General features: G+C 37.5%; 1 protein-coding gene across 2 annotated transcripts; it reads left to right on the top strand.

Annotated features, from left to right (window-relative positions):
- Positions 1-270: 270 nt before the first annotated feature.
- Positions 271-13,815, top strand: LOC116297398 (cyclin-dependent kinase 8). Of its 2 annotated transcripts, XM_031705619.2 has the most exons (13): positions 271-458; positions 534-615; positions 732-842; positions 1,499-1,639; positions 2,614-2,671; positions 3,032-3,163; positions 5,177-5,320; positions 5,689-5,758; positions 6,236-6,308; positions 6,873-6,970; positions 7,489-7,573; positions 10,909-11,004; positions 12,550-13,815. In XM_031705619.2, the coding sequence occupies exons 1-13, from the start codon at positions 331-333 to the stop codon at positions 12,724-12,726; spliced, it is 1,395 nt and encodes a 464-aa protein (XP_031561479.1). In that variant the 5' UTR covers positions 271-330; the 3' UTR covers positions 12,727-13,815. The 2 variants fall into 2 exon arrangements, with proteins under 2 accessions (XP_031561479.1, XP_031561480.1); XM_031705620.2 differs by lacking the exon at positions 10,909-11,004.
- The last annotated feature ends 3,253 nt before the right edge of the window (positions 13,816-17,068 follow it).

Genomic DNA, 17,068 nt, shown 5'->3' with positions numbered 1-17,068 from the left:
AATAGCATTAACTACCGTGGAAAATAGTGATAAGAACCCGCTTACCTACTACTAAATAATGAAATTTAACGAAAGAAAGAAGAAAGAAAGAAAGAAAGAAAGAAAGAAAGAAAGAAAGAAAGAAAGAAAGAAAGAAAGAAAGAAAGAAAGAAAGAAAGAAAGAAAGAAAGAAAAATTGATGGATATTTCCACTTTTCCAGCCTGAGCCTGCAGTATCCTCATACCAGCAGCCTATACCTTCGAGCACGCGCACTCCTCCAGTAATGGCGGACGACGGCGCGCAGATTGATAACAAGATTTTTCAACTGCTTTAATTTCTCCTTAAAAACGATGGATTATGAATTCAAACTAAAGCTTAACGAACTCAGAGAACGAGTAGAAGACATTTTCGAGTTTGACGGCTGTAAAGTCGGCCGAGGAACGTATGGACACGTTTACAAAGCGAAGCATAAAGACAGGTTAGATTCATCAACAAATCGTATAGCAGTTAAATAGTGAAGCTTCATTTTTAACATTTTTTGCTATTTCTACAGTGGAAGTGGTAATGGCAGAGAATATGCTCTTAAGCAGATCGAGGGGACGGGAATATCTATGTCAGCATGTAGAGAAATTGCGGTAGGGATTGTAGTTGTTTTGTGTTTTATTTTATGTCAACAATAGTTTATTATGTAACGTCACTAATGTAATAAGCTCATATGTATGAATTAAAACTAATATTGTTTTTTCTGTAGTTGTTACGAGAGTTAAAGCACCCCAATGTTATTTCACTACAAAGAGTATTCCTTTCACATGCCGACAGAAAAGTTTGGTTATTGTTTGACTTTGCTGAACATGATTTATGGGTGAGTGCTTGTTATTGATTATTATAAAATAACCAAGATATAATGCGCGTTCTGATTGGTCAATTACCGTTTTATATAACTCAACATAGATCGTGAGGATATGATGTCAGCAACACAAGGGATGTTTTATTGTTTATTTTGAGTTAATAGTTAGTTATATCTTAGTTATTTTATAAAAGAGATAGAAAACTCCCCTTGCTTGTGCTATGTTGAGTTATACAAGCACTTGGGAAATTGCATGAGCCCTAGAGAAGTGCCGAGAAGCACTTGCCTATGGCTCGTGTTCTCCTAGCACATTGCTCGGACTAATGCAATTTCCCGCATGCTTGTATAACTCAACATAGCACGCACGCTTGTTTCCTATCTCTTCATTATTGCATGTTTATTGATGGACTGCAAGCATTCCCAAGAGAGTCAAATGACAAAATCTGTAAATGACAAAAATCTGCCGAGGGGGTAGCAGAGAAGAGAGCCTTTGGCACAAAATGGTGGACAGTATTTCCAAGAATATTGTCAGGCAAATATAGAACTATGGACCAGATACTACCTAGGGTAATGCTTTTTAACTTCTTCTTGGGTAGTTTTTAGCACGCTCGTGAAAATCTATTATATAAAGTATAAAGTATTCTTAATATTAAATTGTTTTTTTCCCCTAGCACATCATCAAATTCCATAGAGCATCCAAAGCCCAGAAAAAGACAGTTCCTGTCCCCAAAAGCATGTTTAAGTCACTCTTATATCAAATTCTAGATGGTATTCATTATTTACACTCCAACTGGGTTCTTCACAGAGATCTGGTAAGACTCGATCACAACTGTAGCTTGACTTTATTCAGCATGACCCTGTTTTACGAAGGGTGGATAACGCTATCCGATGGATAAATCTTATCCAGTGGATACCTGTCCTCAGTTGATGCTGTTATCCAATAGATTTATCTGGTGATCTGCTGGATAAGATTTATCCATCAGATAGCACTATCCGCCCTTCGTACAACCGGGCCCATGTATAAAACTATATAGCCATTTCAGAAAACGTTGAATGCTGAACACTGAATATTGAATAATGGCCCATTTACTAGTTGAAACTATCATAGTGTAAACCCTCAAATTGGGTAAATAAATAAGGTTTGTTATGACTGGTTTGACGTCGTATTTAAAAAAAAGCTATGTTGCTGTATTTGAAGTTGAAAATATGAAAATGCTAGCACAAATCTAGTGCTAAGGCTTAAAGCCCTCCAATCTCTTTATAAGCCCCTCCGAATGTAGGCCCCTTGCAAATATAACCCCCCTCAAAAGGCCCTTTGAAAAATATAGGGAACTGGGCCTATACTCGGAATTTTACAGTATTGTAATGGCAGGTATTTTTTTTCTTTGTTAATTTTCCCGGGGGGGGGGGGGGGGGATACTCTTGCCCGTTTAAGGTAGGGATGTGCCGCTGAGCCCACTGATCCCTGACCCTGTTCCAGAGTAAAATCGCTGAAATTCATACCCTGTTCCAGGGCAAGATTGCTGAAAATCATACCTGTTCCGGTATTGCAAAAATGGATACCCTGTTCCAGAAAGGAGAGAGCGTGATTTCATATACCCATATAGCAAATATAGGGGAGTACCCCCCCCCCCCCCCCCCCAGGTTTATTTTCTCAGTCTTCCTGACACCTCAGTTTTGCAGTAACATTATTTCTATGTCACTATTTCAGATCTCAGCTGGCTAACAAAAGCTAATGGTTACCATAGATTCATTAGCTCACACAAACTTTTTTTCAATCAAACAGAAACCAGCAAACATTCTAGTAATGGGAGAGGGGAATGAAAGAGGAAGAGTAAAAATAGGTAAGCAAATTCTATAATTTTGATTTCATGTCATGTCTCTTTTTTTTTATTTTTATATAATTTAATTTTTTTTTTCACTAAATGTGAAATCCAAGTTTCCCTGAATTTTTCCACATTGCACAGCAAACTCAGGGATTAAACCCTGGAACAACCTCTGCGCTGATCTTGGTCAGGGCATGGCTAACTCACAGATTAAACCCTGAAACAACCTCTGGGCTGATCTAATTAAGTCAGGGCATGGCTAACTCACAGATCAAACCCTGAAACAACCTCTTGACTGTTCACACTGTTTATGCACAGATTGAAAACTTATTCTTTCCTGCTTACACTGTTTTTTTTTCTGCATTTCTTTGGATGCAGCTGACATGGGATTTGCTCGTCTATTCAATTCACCTCTGAAGCCCTTAGCAGACTTGGACCCTGTCGTAGTAACATTTTGGTACAGAGCACCAGAACTACTTTTAGGAGCTAGACATTACACAAAAGCAATAGGTAAGAAACTTGAAATTACAATAAGATTATACAAGGTATCAACTAAACGAATTAGGAATCTGGTGAAGTCGCCCGAGACAGGGTTGTCAATAGAAGCCGGTAACCAACAGATTCCGCTGTCTACTCTTGCTAATTCGGCCGCCTGCTTAGCTGCTTCCAAATGTAATTGTCAATCTTGATTAACCTAATCTTTGTTGCTGTGCTACGAAAACTGCAACGCAATTGAAACTACAACAATTCGTGTCCACCATCTTGAATTTTTGTGAGAAGAGTGAGACTGGTGACAAGTATACCTCGATTACATACTCCAGTGATTTCAGGTTTACTGCTTATTTCAATTTCATAACTGCCCTACCAAAAATTTTATTGACAACCCTGCCGAGAGTTCAGTTGCTCGAACCAAACTTGCCTGCTGCCTTTCTTCACTCACTAAAAGGAATTGCCTAATTATTAAAACTTATTAAACGGTAGTAAAGCTGTATAATATTAACATACGTAATAAGTAAATTACGAGCCTTAGATGAAACGACTGAAGAAAGAGTGCCATACAAGCCTTTCACAACTTCAAGTCGCGTAAAAAATGAGCCAGCTCAACTAGAAACTGTGGACAGCTGTTTCAGCCTGTATTGGGCCTCGTCAGCACAGTGTACCTAGTGAGCTGGCAATCCCACGAAAAAGTAGTACTAGATACAGTAGATGTGGCAGTGCGCCGTGTGGGATGGGCTCGGATATCAAATAAGAACATGCGTAATAAGTAAATTACGAGCCTTAGATGAAACGACTGAAGAAAGAGTGCCATACAAGCCTTTCACAACTTCAAGTCGCGTAAAAAATGAGCCAGCTCAACTAGAAACTGTGGACAGCTGTTTCGGCCTGTATTGGGCCTCGTCAGCACAGTGTATCTAGTGAGCTGGCAATCCCACGAAAACGTAGTACTAAATACAGTAGATGTGGCAGTGCGCCGTGTGGGATGGGCTCGGATATCAAATAAGAACATGCGTAATAAGTAAATTACGAGCCTTAGATGAAACGACTGAAGAAAGAGTGCCATACAAGCCTTTCACAACTTCAAGTCGCGTAAAAAATGAGCCAGCTCAACTAGAAACTGTGGACAGCTGTTTCGGCCTGTATTGGGCCTCGTCAGCACAGTGTATCTAGTGAGCTGGCAATCCCACGAAAAAGTAGTACTAGATAGATGTGGCAGTGCGCCGTGTGGGATGGGCTCGGATATCAAATAAGAACATGCGTAATAAGTAAATTACGAGCCTTAGATGAAACGACTGAAGAAAGAGTGCCATACAAGCCTTTCACAACTTCAAGTCGCGTAAAAAATGAGCCAGCTCAACTAGAAACTGTGGACAGCTGTTTCGGCCTGTATTGGGCCTCGTCAGCACAGTGTATCTAGTGAGCTGTCCACAGTTTGTAGTTGAGCTGGCTCATTTTTTACGCGACTTGAAGTTGTGAAAGGCTTGTATGGCACTCTTTCTTCAGTCGTTTCATCTAAGGCTCGTAATTTACTTATTACGCATGTTCTTATTTGATATCCGAGCCCATCCCACACGGCGCACTGCCACATCTATCCTGTATAATATTATTTGTTTGGGCAACCATGACAAGATGCAACCAATCAAACAAAGATGAAGTCAGCACCAAACACTGCACTTCGTTCAGGCAGATGAACACTATATTATGGATGAATGAACCCTGACTCCGGCAAGTTTGGTTCTGTGAACTGAACTATTGGACAACTTCACCACAATTTGTAAATTATTTAGAAAAAAAATAGCAAGAGACTTTCTTTCATCTGCTCATTTCAGTATTATAAAATATCTGAACAGAAATATAATGCAAGTGAGAGTGCTTATTGGATGGCTACAGTGGTTTTATCAGAGGTCTGAGTCACTGATGCCAAATTGCTCAAAAATGTTTTATGAAAGCAATATAAAATGGTCGCTTGGACCATCTAAACAGGTCTTTTAAGAATTAAAATTCATTCTGTATTTTCTTCTTCAGATATCTGGGCCATAGGCTGCATATTTGCTGAGCTCTTGACCTGTGAGCCAATATTTCATTGTCGTCAAGAGGACATCAAAACAAGTAATCCATATCACCACGATCAGTTGGACCGCATCTTCGGTGTCATGGGATACCCACAAGGTACTTTAATAGTAGTATTCCTTCGTTTGTTCTATTTCTGGCCAAATACATCTAGGAAACTTTAAATCTTTGGAAAAAACTTCTAAACTTTTGGAAAACCTCCAGTAAGAAGGCTTAAGTTAAAGTATTGGCTGGTCTGTCACTGGTCATGACGCCCCCTTGTCATGATGCCCCCAGCCATGATGCCCCCACATATACCATGACACCCCCAGTGTGTACTACCATGATGCCCCCAGCATAAACCATGACGCCAAAATTAGTTTAGCTTGGTCATACCTTATATCACTTTTTCTATTTTGAGCCATCCTGGTACCTTATGCATTAGACAAAACAATAACTTTATTTTCTTCCTGGTTGCTCTTAAACAGAAAAAGATTGGGAAGACATCAAGAAGATGCCAGAACATTCAACATTACTAAAAGACTTTAGAAAATCAAAGTAAGTTATAAAGACCATTCTTATCATAGTGGTATTTTCCTCATTTTTAGATGTTTTTTTTAAAAAAAATTGTTGTAAAAAAATCAAATCACACACATATTGTGAAGTCCCAAAATTATCCATACCCCCCCCCCCCCCCACCACGGAGGAATTTTTTAAAGACAATCCCCCCCCTGCCCCCGGAAATTCCAATTTTCTTCCATACAAACTCTGTAATTTTTGTTCTTTCTCTGACCCCCCTACTCTTTGGAAATCCCAAATTCCTCTGTGGGGTGGGTGTGGATAATTTCTGGAACTATACATTTCCATTAACTGTCCCCCTAGAGATCATATATGACTTCTTAAAATGTTCGAAACTTTACTGTGCTGAGCTCATACCTCCACTTGAGGATGTCATTATTTAAGATCAATAAAAGGAGAGTCAATGGAAATCAATAACCATTTTGTTAAAATATTTTTAAATGTTGAAATTAAAAGCTATGCAAGTGCAAGCCTTTGGAAGTACATGGAAAAGCATAAAGTAAAACAAGACAGCAAGGCTTTTCAATTAGTAAGTTCTTAGGAATAATTGCAGAGTCACTTTTGGGGTTTGGATTAGGGTTTCAGGGATGTTCTAATCAATAATAAATGATTAATAATCAAATAATGCTATTTCATGTAGTCTTACATCCGGGGGGGGGGGGGGGGGGGGGGGAGGGGGGGTACTCTTGCCCGTTTAAGGTAGGGATGTGCCGTTGAACCCACTGAACCCTGACCCTGCTCGAGAGTAAAATCGCTGAAATTCATACCCTGTTCCAGGGCAAGATTGCTGAAAATCATACAGTACCTGTTCTGGTAATGCGAAAAGATACCCTGTTCCAGAAAGGAGAGAGCGTGATTTCATATACCCTGTCCCAAAGCGAGCGCGATTTTATAAACCCTATTCCAGAGTAGAATCGCTGAAAACTATACCCTGTTTGGCGGCACGTACCCATACAGCAAATAGAGGGGAATACCCCCTGGGTCTTACATGAAATACAAACCCAGATCTGTGGTCTTGAATTATAATTTTTCCCAAAAATTTCAAGTCAGAGTAAACCAATTTTTGACTAGAATCTCTCTCTATTGTTTTCAGTTATCTAGGTTATTAGTAATGGACCCAAATAAGAGAATCACTTCAGAACAAGCCTTACAGGACCCTTACTTCAAAGAAGATCCTTTACCAACCCAAGAGTGAGTAACTTGAGTAACAAGATCTTGAGTACAATTCGGAATAGGCCCTTTGCAGCTCAGTAATCACGTGCTGATTAATTCACTGAGAGCAAATGAATGAACATCTTGATTCCCATGGGTGAAATATACTGGAGAGCAAACAAACTTTCTACAACCTGTTTCGAGAGATCGTAATAGAACTGCATTTCGTAACACACTGGTTACACATTGTTTCATTCAGTTCTTTACAAGTAGCTAAAAAGAATCACCAATTTAAAATAAGAACAAAAAATTTGCTCTTCAGTACAAACATGTGACCATTAACGGGCCTATTGATAGGCATAAGTGATTTTTTGAAAGTTTCAAAATTGGATGAGCCTTTCAGCAAGTCACACTGTAAAACTCAGCTAAAATTTGTCATTCATTAAATAAATTTGCGAAAAGTGATGCCTACACTTCACCCCCCCCCCCCCTCCCCCCTGTACGTTTCCTTTCTTGTATTGGAATTGAAGTGCCTTAAACACATTTCTTTGTTCTAGTTGCTTTGTCGGAAGTCCAATTCCTTATCCAAAGAGAGAGTTTCTCAATGATGATGACAACGACAGTAAATCCAATGCTTCTAAGGTAAGCATACTGTTAATAGTAAGACGAGTTGATATATTCAAACCAGTGGTTGGGTTAAACTTCCAAGATTGTGATTCCAGGATTTTCCACTGTAGGGGCCACTTCACGCTTATCTGACCTCAGCAAAATATGTTTCAGGGTTAGATCTGTGAGTTAGCCTTGCCCTGACTTAGATCAGCCCAGAGGTTGTTTCAGGGTTAGATCTGTAAGTTAGCCGTGCCCTGACTTAGATCAGCCCAGAGGTTGTTTCAGGGTTCAATCTGTGAGTTAGCCGTGCCCTTACTTAGATCAGCCCAGAGGTTGTTTCAGGGTTCGATCTGTGAGTTAGCCATGCCCTGACTTAGATCAGCCCAGAGGTTGTTTCAGGGTTCAATCTGTGAGTTAGCTGTGCCCTGACTTAGATCAGCCCAGAGGTTGTTTCAGGGTCCTATAAATTTGAATTACTTTCCTTGACTGTCTGACTAGATTACATGCATGTAAGAAGCTGTAACCCTAGTAACCTATTCAGTTGACTGGGTATCCCATAGTCTACTGCATTATTCAATGTTATGTTGTATCATCGTATGCAAATAAGAAATGTTATATCTTCATATCCATGCATGACGTGAAATAAACAATACAATGTTAAGAATTATAATTTTAAAATAACTCAATGGCTAATTTGCAGCCATAATTGTTAATAATAACATTAATAACATTGCTTAATATAGTTAATATATGTATGTATTAAGTGATCCACCATCTGCAATGCATTCCATGATAAATTAATGGTTTTACATCAATATCACATGATTTTAGAATGATTTTAAAATATCACAGTCATGTAAAAAGAGTAAGTACCACAGGATAAAAGGCATTTTGTGCAGGCGTTTGCAAATAAAATAATGGCATATAATTATAACAAATGCAGATATAAATAAAAATGCAATCATATATCATCTGCAAGTCTCATTCACAAGTCTCTTGTAAACCAATGAATTCCCAGTGTAGCACAGTGAAGAGAGACCCTGATAAGGACTCAAGAGATCTTAAGTTCAAACCATTCAAACATGATTTTTTATATGGTCCAGATCTCATCCCTGATGAAATATATATAATATCAAGAAGATTGTACTTCTAATTCCTGAACCATTCTGTGTTTATTTGATAATATTATAGAATATATTAAGGTGTTTTGTTGCTTGGAAACTTATTAAAGATGTGAACTGTATTATTTTCATAAAGCAAATTGTTCTTAGAAAAGAATTCTGCCTGGAGTTTTTCTCTTTTTTTTGAGAAAAATTTGCTTTATGAAAATAATACAGTAATATCCTAGATCTTTTCAGTTTGGGCCTAATGTTTTCCCATTTCAGACTAATATGTGTCATTATTCCCTTGAGTAGCATTTTCTTTGTTTCCAAGGAAGTAATGTTCACCAGAAAATAAATCATATTTCATAAATAAATAAATGTGGATGTGAATCAATGAAATAATCTTATAATTACCAAGTGGCATGGTGGCATGGTTGGCGTAGCGGTTTACCTCTCGCCTCTCACCACTGTGGTCCGGGTTCGAGCCCCGGCTCAGACTGGATCATATGTGAGTTGAGTTTGTTTGTTGTGTTGTTGTCTCCCTTGCCACGAGGGTTTTCTCCGGGATCTCCAGTTTCCTCCTTCCGTAAAAATCAACATGTGAGTTGAGTGTTGTATTTTGTAAATATAGAATGTAGTGGTAGTGCGTGTGGAGTGAACCTCACGGAAGAGCCCCGCATGGGGAGTGGTGGTTGTTAAATATAAGGATATAAGTATAATAACAATAGCCAATGTGCATGAGAAGGAATCTCTAGCACAAACATGATGAGAAACCAAGTACTTAAGATTTTTTAGCTCCTTTAAAAATTCCTCTGACAATTTTTTCTTCAACATTTTCTATGAAACTGAAATTATTTCAACAGAAAAAAAATAACAGAGTATTTTTTTCTGATAATTCTATTGATTTCCGAGTACTGATGTGTGTTGTACTCAGTTTCCCATCATGTTTTGTGCTAGAGAATTGTGCTCGTGCACATTAACTATTAATGGTCTGAAATAGTAAAAAAGAAAAAAATGCTCATACAGTATTCGAAGACCAGGTGGCTTACCATTTAAACCAATCAATCCAGTTTGAAATTTAGTTTGCTACTGAGATGGTAAGAAAAGAGTGGGAAAATTGTACTTCTGACAAATGGTACAGCTGTATACCAGAAGAACTGGAAAGAGCAGGAAAAGTGGATTACCACAATCAAAAGACAAAGTTTTCAGGAACTTTCTGATTGAAATGACTCGACATATCATTTTTTTTCCAACCTCAATTTCCAGTTTATCCAGGTAAATGGTAAGAACCACTGATTCAGAAGTACGACAGTACCATAGGGGAACAAAATAGCAAAACAAAGGCAGTAAAAAAAAAAGATATTGCATATTTTTACTCAAAAGGGCAATTTTATGATGGCAATTTTTTCTAATTACATTTTGATAGTATACACCCCTTGCACTGAGTCCTTAGAGGAATTGTTTTGGGGTACGATATGTTTTTTTTGTTTTGTTTGTATAAGAAAAGATGGATTATTGTTTTGTTCCACAGAACAATTTCTCTAGGAAATCAATGCAAGGGATCTATGTGCGCTATCATGGTAAAGAGTTGGAAACATTCATTCCCGAGATTTCTTTTCATAAAAGTTAATTTGCTCAGAAATGGCATCATCATTTGCTCTAACATCTGAAAATGTGAAGATATCAGACATACTTTCAATTGGAGAGAGAGAATTAGACCTCTTTACCTTGGGCATACAATGTTTTCCCATTTCAGACCGCATGTTTTAATATATGATTTGAGTGATGCATCTTGAAGATATCAAGGTTTACACTTCCAACGTGCTAATGAGTGTGATGTCATAGGGAGCATTTGAGTTTATTTGTCATCATTTGTAAATTGAAACTCTGATGTAATTAACATGTACCTATGAGTAAATAGATTTGCAATTATAACCTTTCTTTAAACCCTGGGTAAAGAATGTTTTTTTTACGGGATGTTTTACTGCCCCAGAAAATCTTTGTGTTATTAATACGTAATTAATAATGCCTCCTATGATAGAGTGCAAACAATTAATCCGTGAAACACTAATTACTAAATAGTACAAAATAGTGTTAATTAAACAATAGAAAACAATGGAATTTGCATGAAATTGTGCTATTTAGTATTACTAAAGTTTCACGGTTTTATTTTTTTCACTCTATCACACTCAGTAACATAATGATCATACTCAAGGCCAATACTATTTGTACGGCTTACATGTCTTTGGGGTCTGGTTCTCCCAGAATAATCAAGGGAAGCAAGATAACTCAGACACCAATGGCCAACCCAACTCCAAACGCATGCGTGGACTGTCAGTCCATCAACCAGACCAGTTCCAGGTAATCCTAGTGTCTGCCGTACCTAGGTTAACTGTGTGTCTGTCCATGTCTGTCAGCCAGTGTGCCTGGCTGGCGTAGTTGGTAATTGCTGTTGTTGTGCTTGGATCGATCATAATTTTGGGGCTTTCTGCCCTGATGTTGGGGCTTCCTGCCCTGATGTTGGGGCTTTCTGCCCTGATTTTGGGGCTGACTGCCCTGATTTTGGGGCTGACTGCTCTGATTTTGGGGCTTACTGCCCTGATGTTGGGGCTTTGGCTAGCCTAGTTATTTATTGCTGTTGTTGTGCATACACAAGTAAACACTGGGTTTAGGTTCTAAAGAGGCGGCTAACAGCCCTAATTTAAAGGCTTCCTGCCCAGATTTTGGGGCTTATTGCCCTGATTTTCGGGCTTTGGCTGGTGGCCTATACTAGTTGGTGAAACTTTCAACAAACTAATATAATAAAACGTTAACATAAACTCTTAAATCCTAAAACAAATTAGGTCTTAAAAACCTTTTTAATCAGAGTGAGACATCACTAAAGTTACAATAACATATTTTGTTTTAATATTTTGAATTTTGAACAGTTGTTGCAGCCTGTTATTTCCTCAGCATAATTATAATTATATAATATTACTATAATAGATTTATTTTCTTAATACATCTTTTGATCTTAACGTCTATGTTTTAATAATTACCTTTGGTTCTAGAGGCATTACTCCTAGTTCTTTGTCACGGGTTTTGTTAACTATGACACTGAGAAACACCAGTGACGTCAGAGTGGAGGGCAGAGAGGCCGCTTGAGGGGGGCTGCTTGCTTTAGCCCCCACACATTTTACGAGACTGATATCTTATTTTGTGTTAGTTCGAATTCCATATATAAATAAAAGGTCCCCCAAACCCTAATGCACATACAAAGTCCTCAAACCCACTTCCAATGTGCTCTCTTGAGAGTCCCTTGGAAAAAGGATAATGTTTAATGATTTGACATTCCGATAAAATCTGTTTTCAAGCTCAGAGTTACTTCATGCCATGTATTATACAGTATGATATATTATATATTAACAGGAATTGCAAAACCTTTTGCACAAGATTAACATTTAATTTTTAAAATAATGAAGCCAATATGTTTTTTGTAACTATGTCTTGACAATTCCAGAGATTATCCCACCTCCTCCCCCTCCGCCTCCCCCACCCACGGAAGAATTTTTTTCGGACCCCCCTCTCCCCAGAAATTCCAAATTTTTTTCATACAAACTCTGTAATTTTCATTCTTTCTCTGACCCCTTAACCTTTGCAAATTCTAAATTCCTCTGTGGGGTGGGTATGGATAATTTCTGCAGCTACACATTGTCAAGAAATAAAGGTTACAATTAAAAAAGGCAATATTGGCCAGATACTGTAGCTACAAAACTGTTTTAACATTTATACTAAAGAAATATAATGTCAGAATAAAATAAACAATAACTATACTCAAATATTATAATCATTTTGATTATACACAAATATAAAGGAAATGTTTTGAAGATTATTAACTAATAATCTGCATTGTTATTGATTTGCTAGAAACAACAACAGCAAAAACAGCAGCAGCAGCAACAACAGCAGCAGCAGCAACAACAACAACAGCAACAGTCGTATGCCTTCCAGAATCAGACCAACCAGCCGCAACAGCTTCAGTTTATGTTTGGTAATAACGGAGGAAACGCACAAAGTTATTCCAATCAACAAGGAAGATTTTGATCCTTAACTCACACACAGACGATTAGATTCACTATTTTCCATACATTGGTACACTGGCCAAACACAAAGCGCTCAAGAGAGGCGCCAAGGTACTTTCAAAGGATAATTCCAATTCGAACCTTGCAACCTCGACTGAATGCTTTGTGTTTGAGCAGTGAACCGATGTATGGAAAATGTTGAATTCACTCTTTCTACCTTGAGTGTAATGATTTCCCATTTCAGACCACGTGTTATTCCCTAGAGTATCATTTCTTTGTTTAATGGTTGCGCATTCATGAGAAGAAATGAATAAGGTCTATCGGACAAAATTGAAAGAATTAAAAGACTTCAAAAGGACTTCAAAAGGAAGAAAAAAACATAGGGGAAAAATCTGCTTTAAAATCTCTAATTTTATTTGCATTTTATCTTTTATTTAATAGTTTTTTTTTGTTGGTTTTTTTTTTTTTTTTTTGTTTGCTTTTTTTGTTTTTGTTTTTGTTTGGTTTTGTTTTTTTTGTTTTCATTTACCTTGCATTTCGTAGCATTACCTTTTTTCATTCATCTATTTCTCTTTTCTATATTCCACATTTCTTTCCTACGCGTTTTTCCTATTTCTCAACGTTTATCGTTCTCTAAAGTAACCAGAGGCTGATCCAGTTTTTTCTTTCTGCACTGAATTATTAATAATATGTGTGTTATTAGTATATGTAATAACACGATTTCGAGTTTAGTTTGGGATTAATTTGCATGATGAGTGTGTTTTTCAAAGAGTTTGAAATTGCACGAGATCGTAGGGAGTTCTGCGGCGTTAAAGGAGCATTTGTGAAGAACGCTGGGGAAAAAAAAAAAAAAAAAAAAAAAAGAAACGAAAAAGAAAAAACGAACAGTTTAGGAAGGAATCAAAATTCTTATTTTCAACAACCCTCCCCTGGACCCACCAATGGTAACTTGGAGAAATCAGCGAGAAATTCCAATATTGTTTTTAGTACAAATGATATTCTATAGAAACTATATTATTTCAACTAAATTTATTGAATACTTGAAAGTATGACTTTTCTGTCTTGTAAATATATTGTAAAGTATAAATAAATAAAAACCAAAATTCTTGGATATCTGTATACTTGAACATTTACATGTAAAATAGGCAATAAAGATTTACGGTTAACACGTTGACATTAGACCGAATCGGCTAACGTGTTGCTGTAAACTTTTCCACCCAATTCAAACCATGGGAGTAAGTTTCATTGTTCGTTATATTTTGGTTTCACAGTTGAATTCGTAGAGACAATGGGTTTGAATTGGGTAGTAACGTACATAGCAACACGTTAGCCGATTAGGTCTATAGGCCACCCAAACAAACTAAATCAAATTCACAAACCACATGTTTAACGCTGAATAACATGAAACGATGAAACCTGGATTCTAAACTGTTTCTTGTTCACTCCTGATCATACACACACTCGTATAAAGTAACATATATTCTTTTAAAACGAAAAATATGAAAATTTGTACAGATTCGATTGTTTAAGTACTCAATCGCGATTGGCTAATTTGTATGAAAATTTATCTGGGTGGCCTTGGCGTAGTTGCATTGTAGGTGGAACTTCTAACTTCGTTTGCAAACCGTTGTCCCTAATCCATTCAGAACGCCGGATTCCTAGGATACCAGACTCCAAAATTTATTTCATATATAATTTTAAAAATTTTAACTAGCAACCATTAGAATGGCGAATTCTCTTGGGCTGCAATGTCTTGAACTGCAATTTCGCGCAAGAGTGCAAGCATATATTTCCGGGGTCCAATTTATCTCAAAAACTGTTAAAATTAAACAAGATTATCTTAACGATTTTAAACTCAAACTGAAACAATGACAACTAATTACTGGGTTGCCTGTGGCTACCCAGTCTAAAAATGCGTTGCGTCTCTCCGTATTTTCCTGCGTCAGAAAACGCTAAACGACTGTAGAAAGCATAAAAACGTTTGTTCGAGTTTTAAGTTTGGTTTGTGTTAAAATTTATGGTAGGGATTGAGCTGCATTTTTAGAAATAAATGGAACTGCAGGCCAATCAGTGTTTCGAAATTCTTGACCGGCTGCCGGTCATTTAGACCTGGCAGTTTCCTTTTTTTCCCCAGGGATTTTCCTCAGGGATTTTCTTCTGCTAGATTTCAATTTGACCGATTTGGTTAGATAGGAATAGGTTACTCAAAAATAGAAAAGTTTCACTATTCTATAAACTATTACTTTGAAGAAGAAGAAATAGAAAAGAAAAAAAAAAAAAAAAAAAAAAAAAGAAAAACTGAAAAAGGAGCAAAAGCGTGAGTAAGTATAATGTTTAGGTCACGCATCCAAGTGCTAACCCTCCTCAGACGAGCTTGACTCAGTATCTTGAACGATAACGATTTATCCACTCGACCACGTTTCCAGGAGAATAAGCATAACAATAGCCGTGAAAACAATGCACCGAATAGACTAGACTTTTTAACATCATATTTTCAACCGATTCCGTGCGTGGCAGAGATGCAAGGGATTAGCCGATATGGTCTGGGGGCCGGCTGGTCTCTCCCCTGATGCTTCGGCTAGAACATTTTCTTGCGTAATTCGTACACCCAAGGGCAGAAGGATTTAATCGCCGTCAGGTCCGAAGTCCATACGACGCCTCAGCTCTGCGGATGTCTCGGGGGTATGGCAAAGTGGAATCGTTTTTTTTTTTTTTAATTATTTCTTTTGGTGGGTTCGAATCCCATCTTATCCACATAAAATTTTTCTTTATTTTTTTAAATCCATTTTTTTGTGGACCTAAATCTTCAACAATAAGGCAATCTTTTTAGTGAAAAGGATGTATTCCTGCGTATTCGGTTGTTTATAAGCCTATATAAGTTCGATTTAGACATTATCAGACATATAAGCAATATATCGATCCGCCAAAAATAGAGCTATACTTTCCTATCTTTCCTGGCAAAGTTTGCTGACAAGGACATTTATTGCACTTGGATCTCTATATCATATCCCGCAAAGGACTAGTGGGTGGTGTCGTGCCTGCATTTTCTGACAAGGAAAATAAAGACCCACCCGAGTAAATAATATAATGACAAACAAAGGATGGTAAAAAGAAAAGAAGATTAATTGGTGATTCTGACTGAGAACATTTGGGTATTTGATCTTGTTGCCTCATGGTGCAAGATCAAGTTCACAAGTAGTGGCCTAAATATTAATTATTATTATTCAATTATTATGAAGTTATATAGAGAACACCTCTTAAGCTGGTATTAGAAACAATTAAGGACATTAAATCTCATGGAATTAACGTTTCACAGAAAAGAATGACTTCGTCTAACTCGTCAGCTGTACTAGGCCTCTGTGCATGATACAGGCAATCCTGTGAACGACTATAGGGCGTCACGTTTGAACAAGAAAATCTCGTCTTGAAGAAAAAGAAAGTATAATCTGAATAGAATTTCAGAAGACGTCCATTTTCTATAAGATTGACGCCTCATTTTAAATCTCTTTCAAGTTCTTCAATTTAAATCCGTCGGCCAACGTTGATGTTCATTGGTTGCGAACCACTCCTTCCACCCAAAAATGCTGGGTTGCCTGTGTCACGAGCGAGTCGTGGCAGCGCGCGCGGCCATTGGTTCATTACTCCGATTGGCTGAAATATGTTATATGACGTACATAATGGAAAGTACATTGGGCTTCCTGTACTTCAATTCCATTTCTCGCGCACCTCTTCATACTCGAATCTGATTGGCTAAGGCCTTCAGCTGTCTGATTATGACGCTCTTATACGAAGATAAAAAGAATGAAATTTGTCGCGATGCTCATTTTATCACAATCTTTCTTAGTGAAAGCTTTGTGATAGTTGTTAGCCTCTTATAGAGTTTTTGAAAGCCTTACACGAGAAAAAAATATTGTAAAAACATTAAATATAAAGACTAGCGCACAGAAGCACCAAGGACTGGTTGGAGCAGCTAGTTTACCGTCTTCGTGGGAGCGAAAGCTCTCACGAAAATTGCGAGAAATCAAGCCAATCAAAAACGACATTGCTGGTAAGTACGTATGCATTTCCATAGAGATTTCGCTTTCATTTTTTCAAATCATTCTTCCAATATGGTTTAAAATAGTCATTGTTTTCTTGTAGTTTTGGCATCATTTGTGAATATGATGGAACCAACAGCAGCAGTACCGCGCACAGCGAGGACTTTGACGGGGGAGTCGCGCGCTTCGTGCTGCAGTCACACACACAGATCATCTATCAGTGAAGAAAAAGATACAAGATCACAAAACAATTACTACCAACATTGTAAGTACATTTTCTTGGTTTTTCTTTTTATCTATTAATCATTTGTTTTGTTTTTCTTTTCT

Source organism: Actinia tenebrosa, unplaced genomic scaffold (genome assembly GCF_029948245.1).
Source record: "Actinia tenebrosa isolate PJP-AT-01 unplaced genomic scaffold, QUT_ActTen_1.0 PGA_scaffold5__44_contigs__length_20552954, whole genome shotgun sequence".
In the NCBI taxonomy this organism is placed as follows: Eukaryota; Metazoa; Cnidaria; class Anthozoa; order Actiniaria; family Actiniidae; genus Actinia; species Actinia tenebrosa.
Note: the sequence above shows the minus strand (reverse complement) of the source record. Positions and strands in the feature narration are given on the sequence as shown.

Coding starts and splice junctions, on each gene's coding strand:
- LOC116297398 (XM_031705619.2), top strand. CDS start 331: ATGGATTATGAATTCAAACTAAAGCTTAACGAACTCAGAGAACGAGTA. Junction 1,640..2,613: donor GGGTTCTTCACAGAGATCTG/GTAAGACTCGAT, acceptor TCAATCAAACAG/AAACCAGCAAACATTCTAGT. Junction 6,971..7,488: donor GATCCTTTACCAACCCAAGA/GTGAGTAACTTG, acceptor TCTTTGTTCTAG/TTGCTTTGTCGGAAGTCCAA.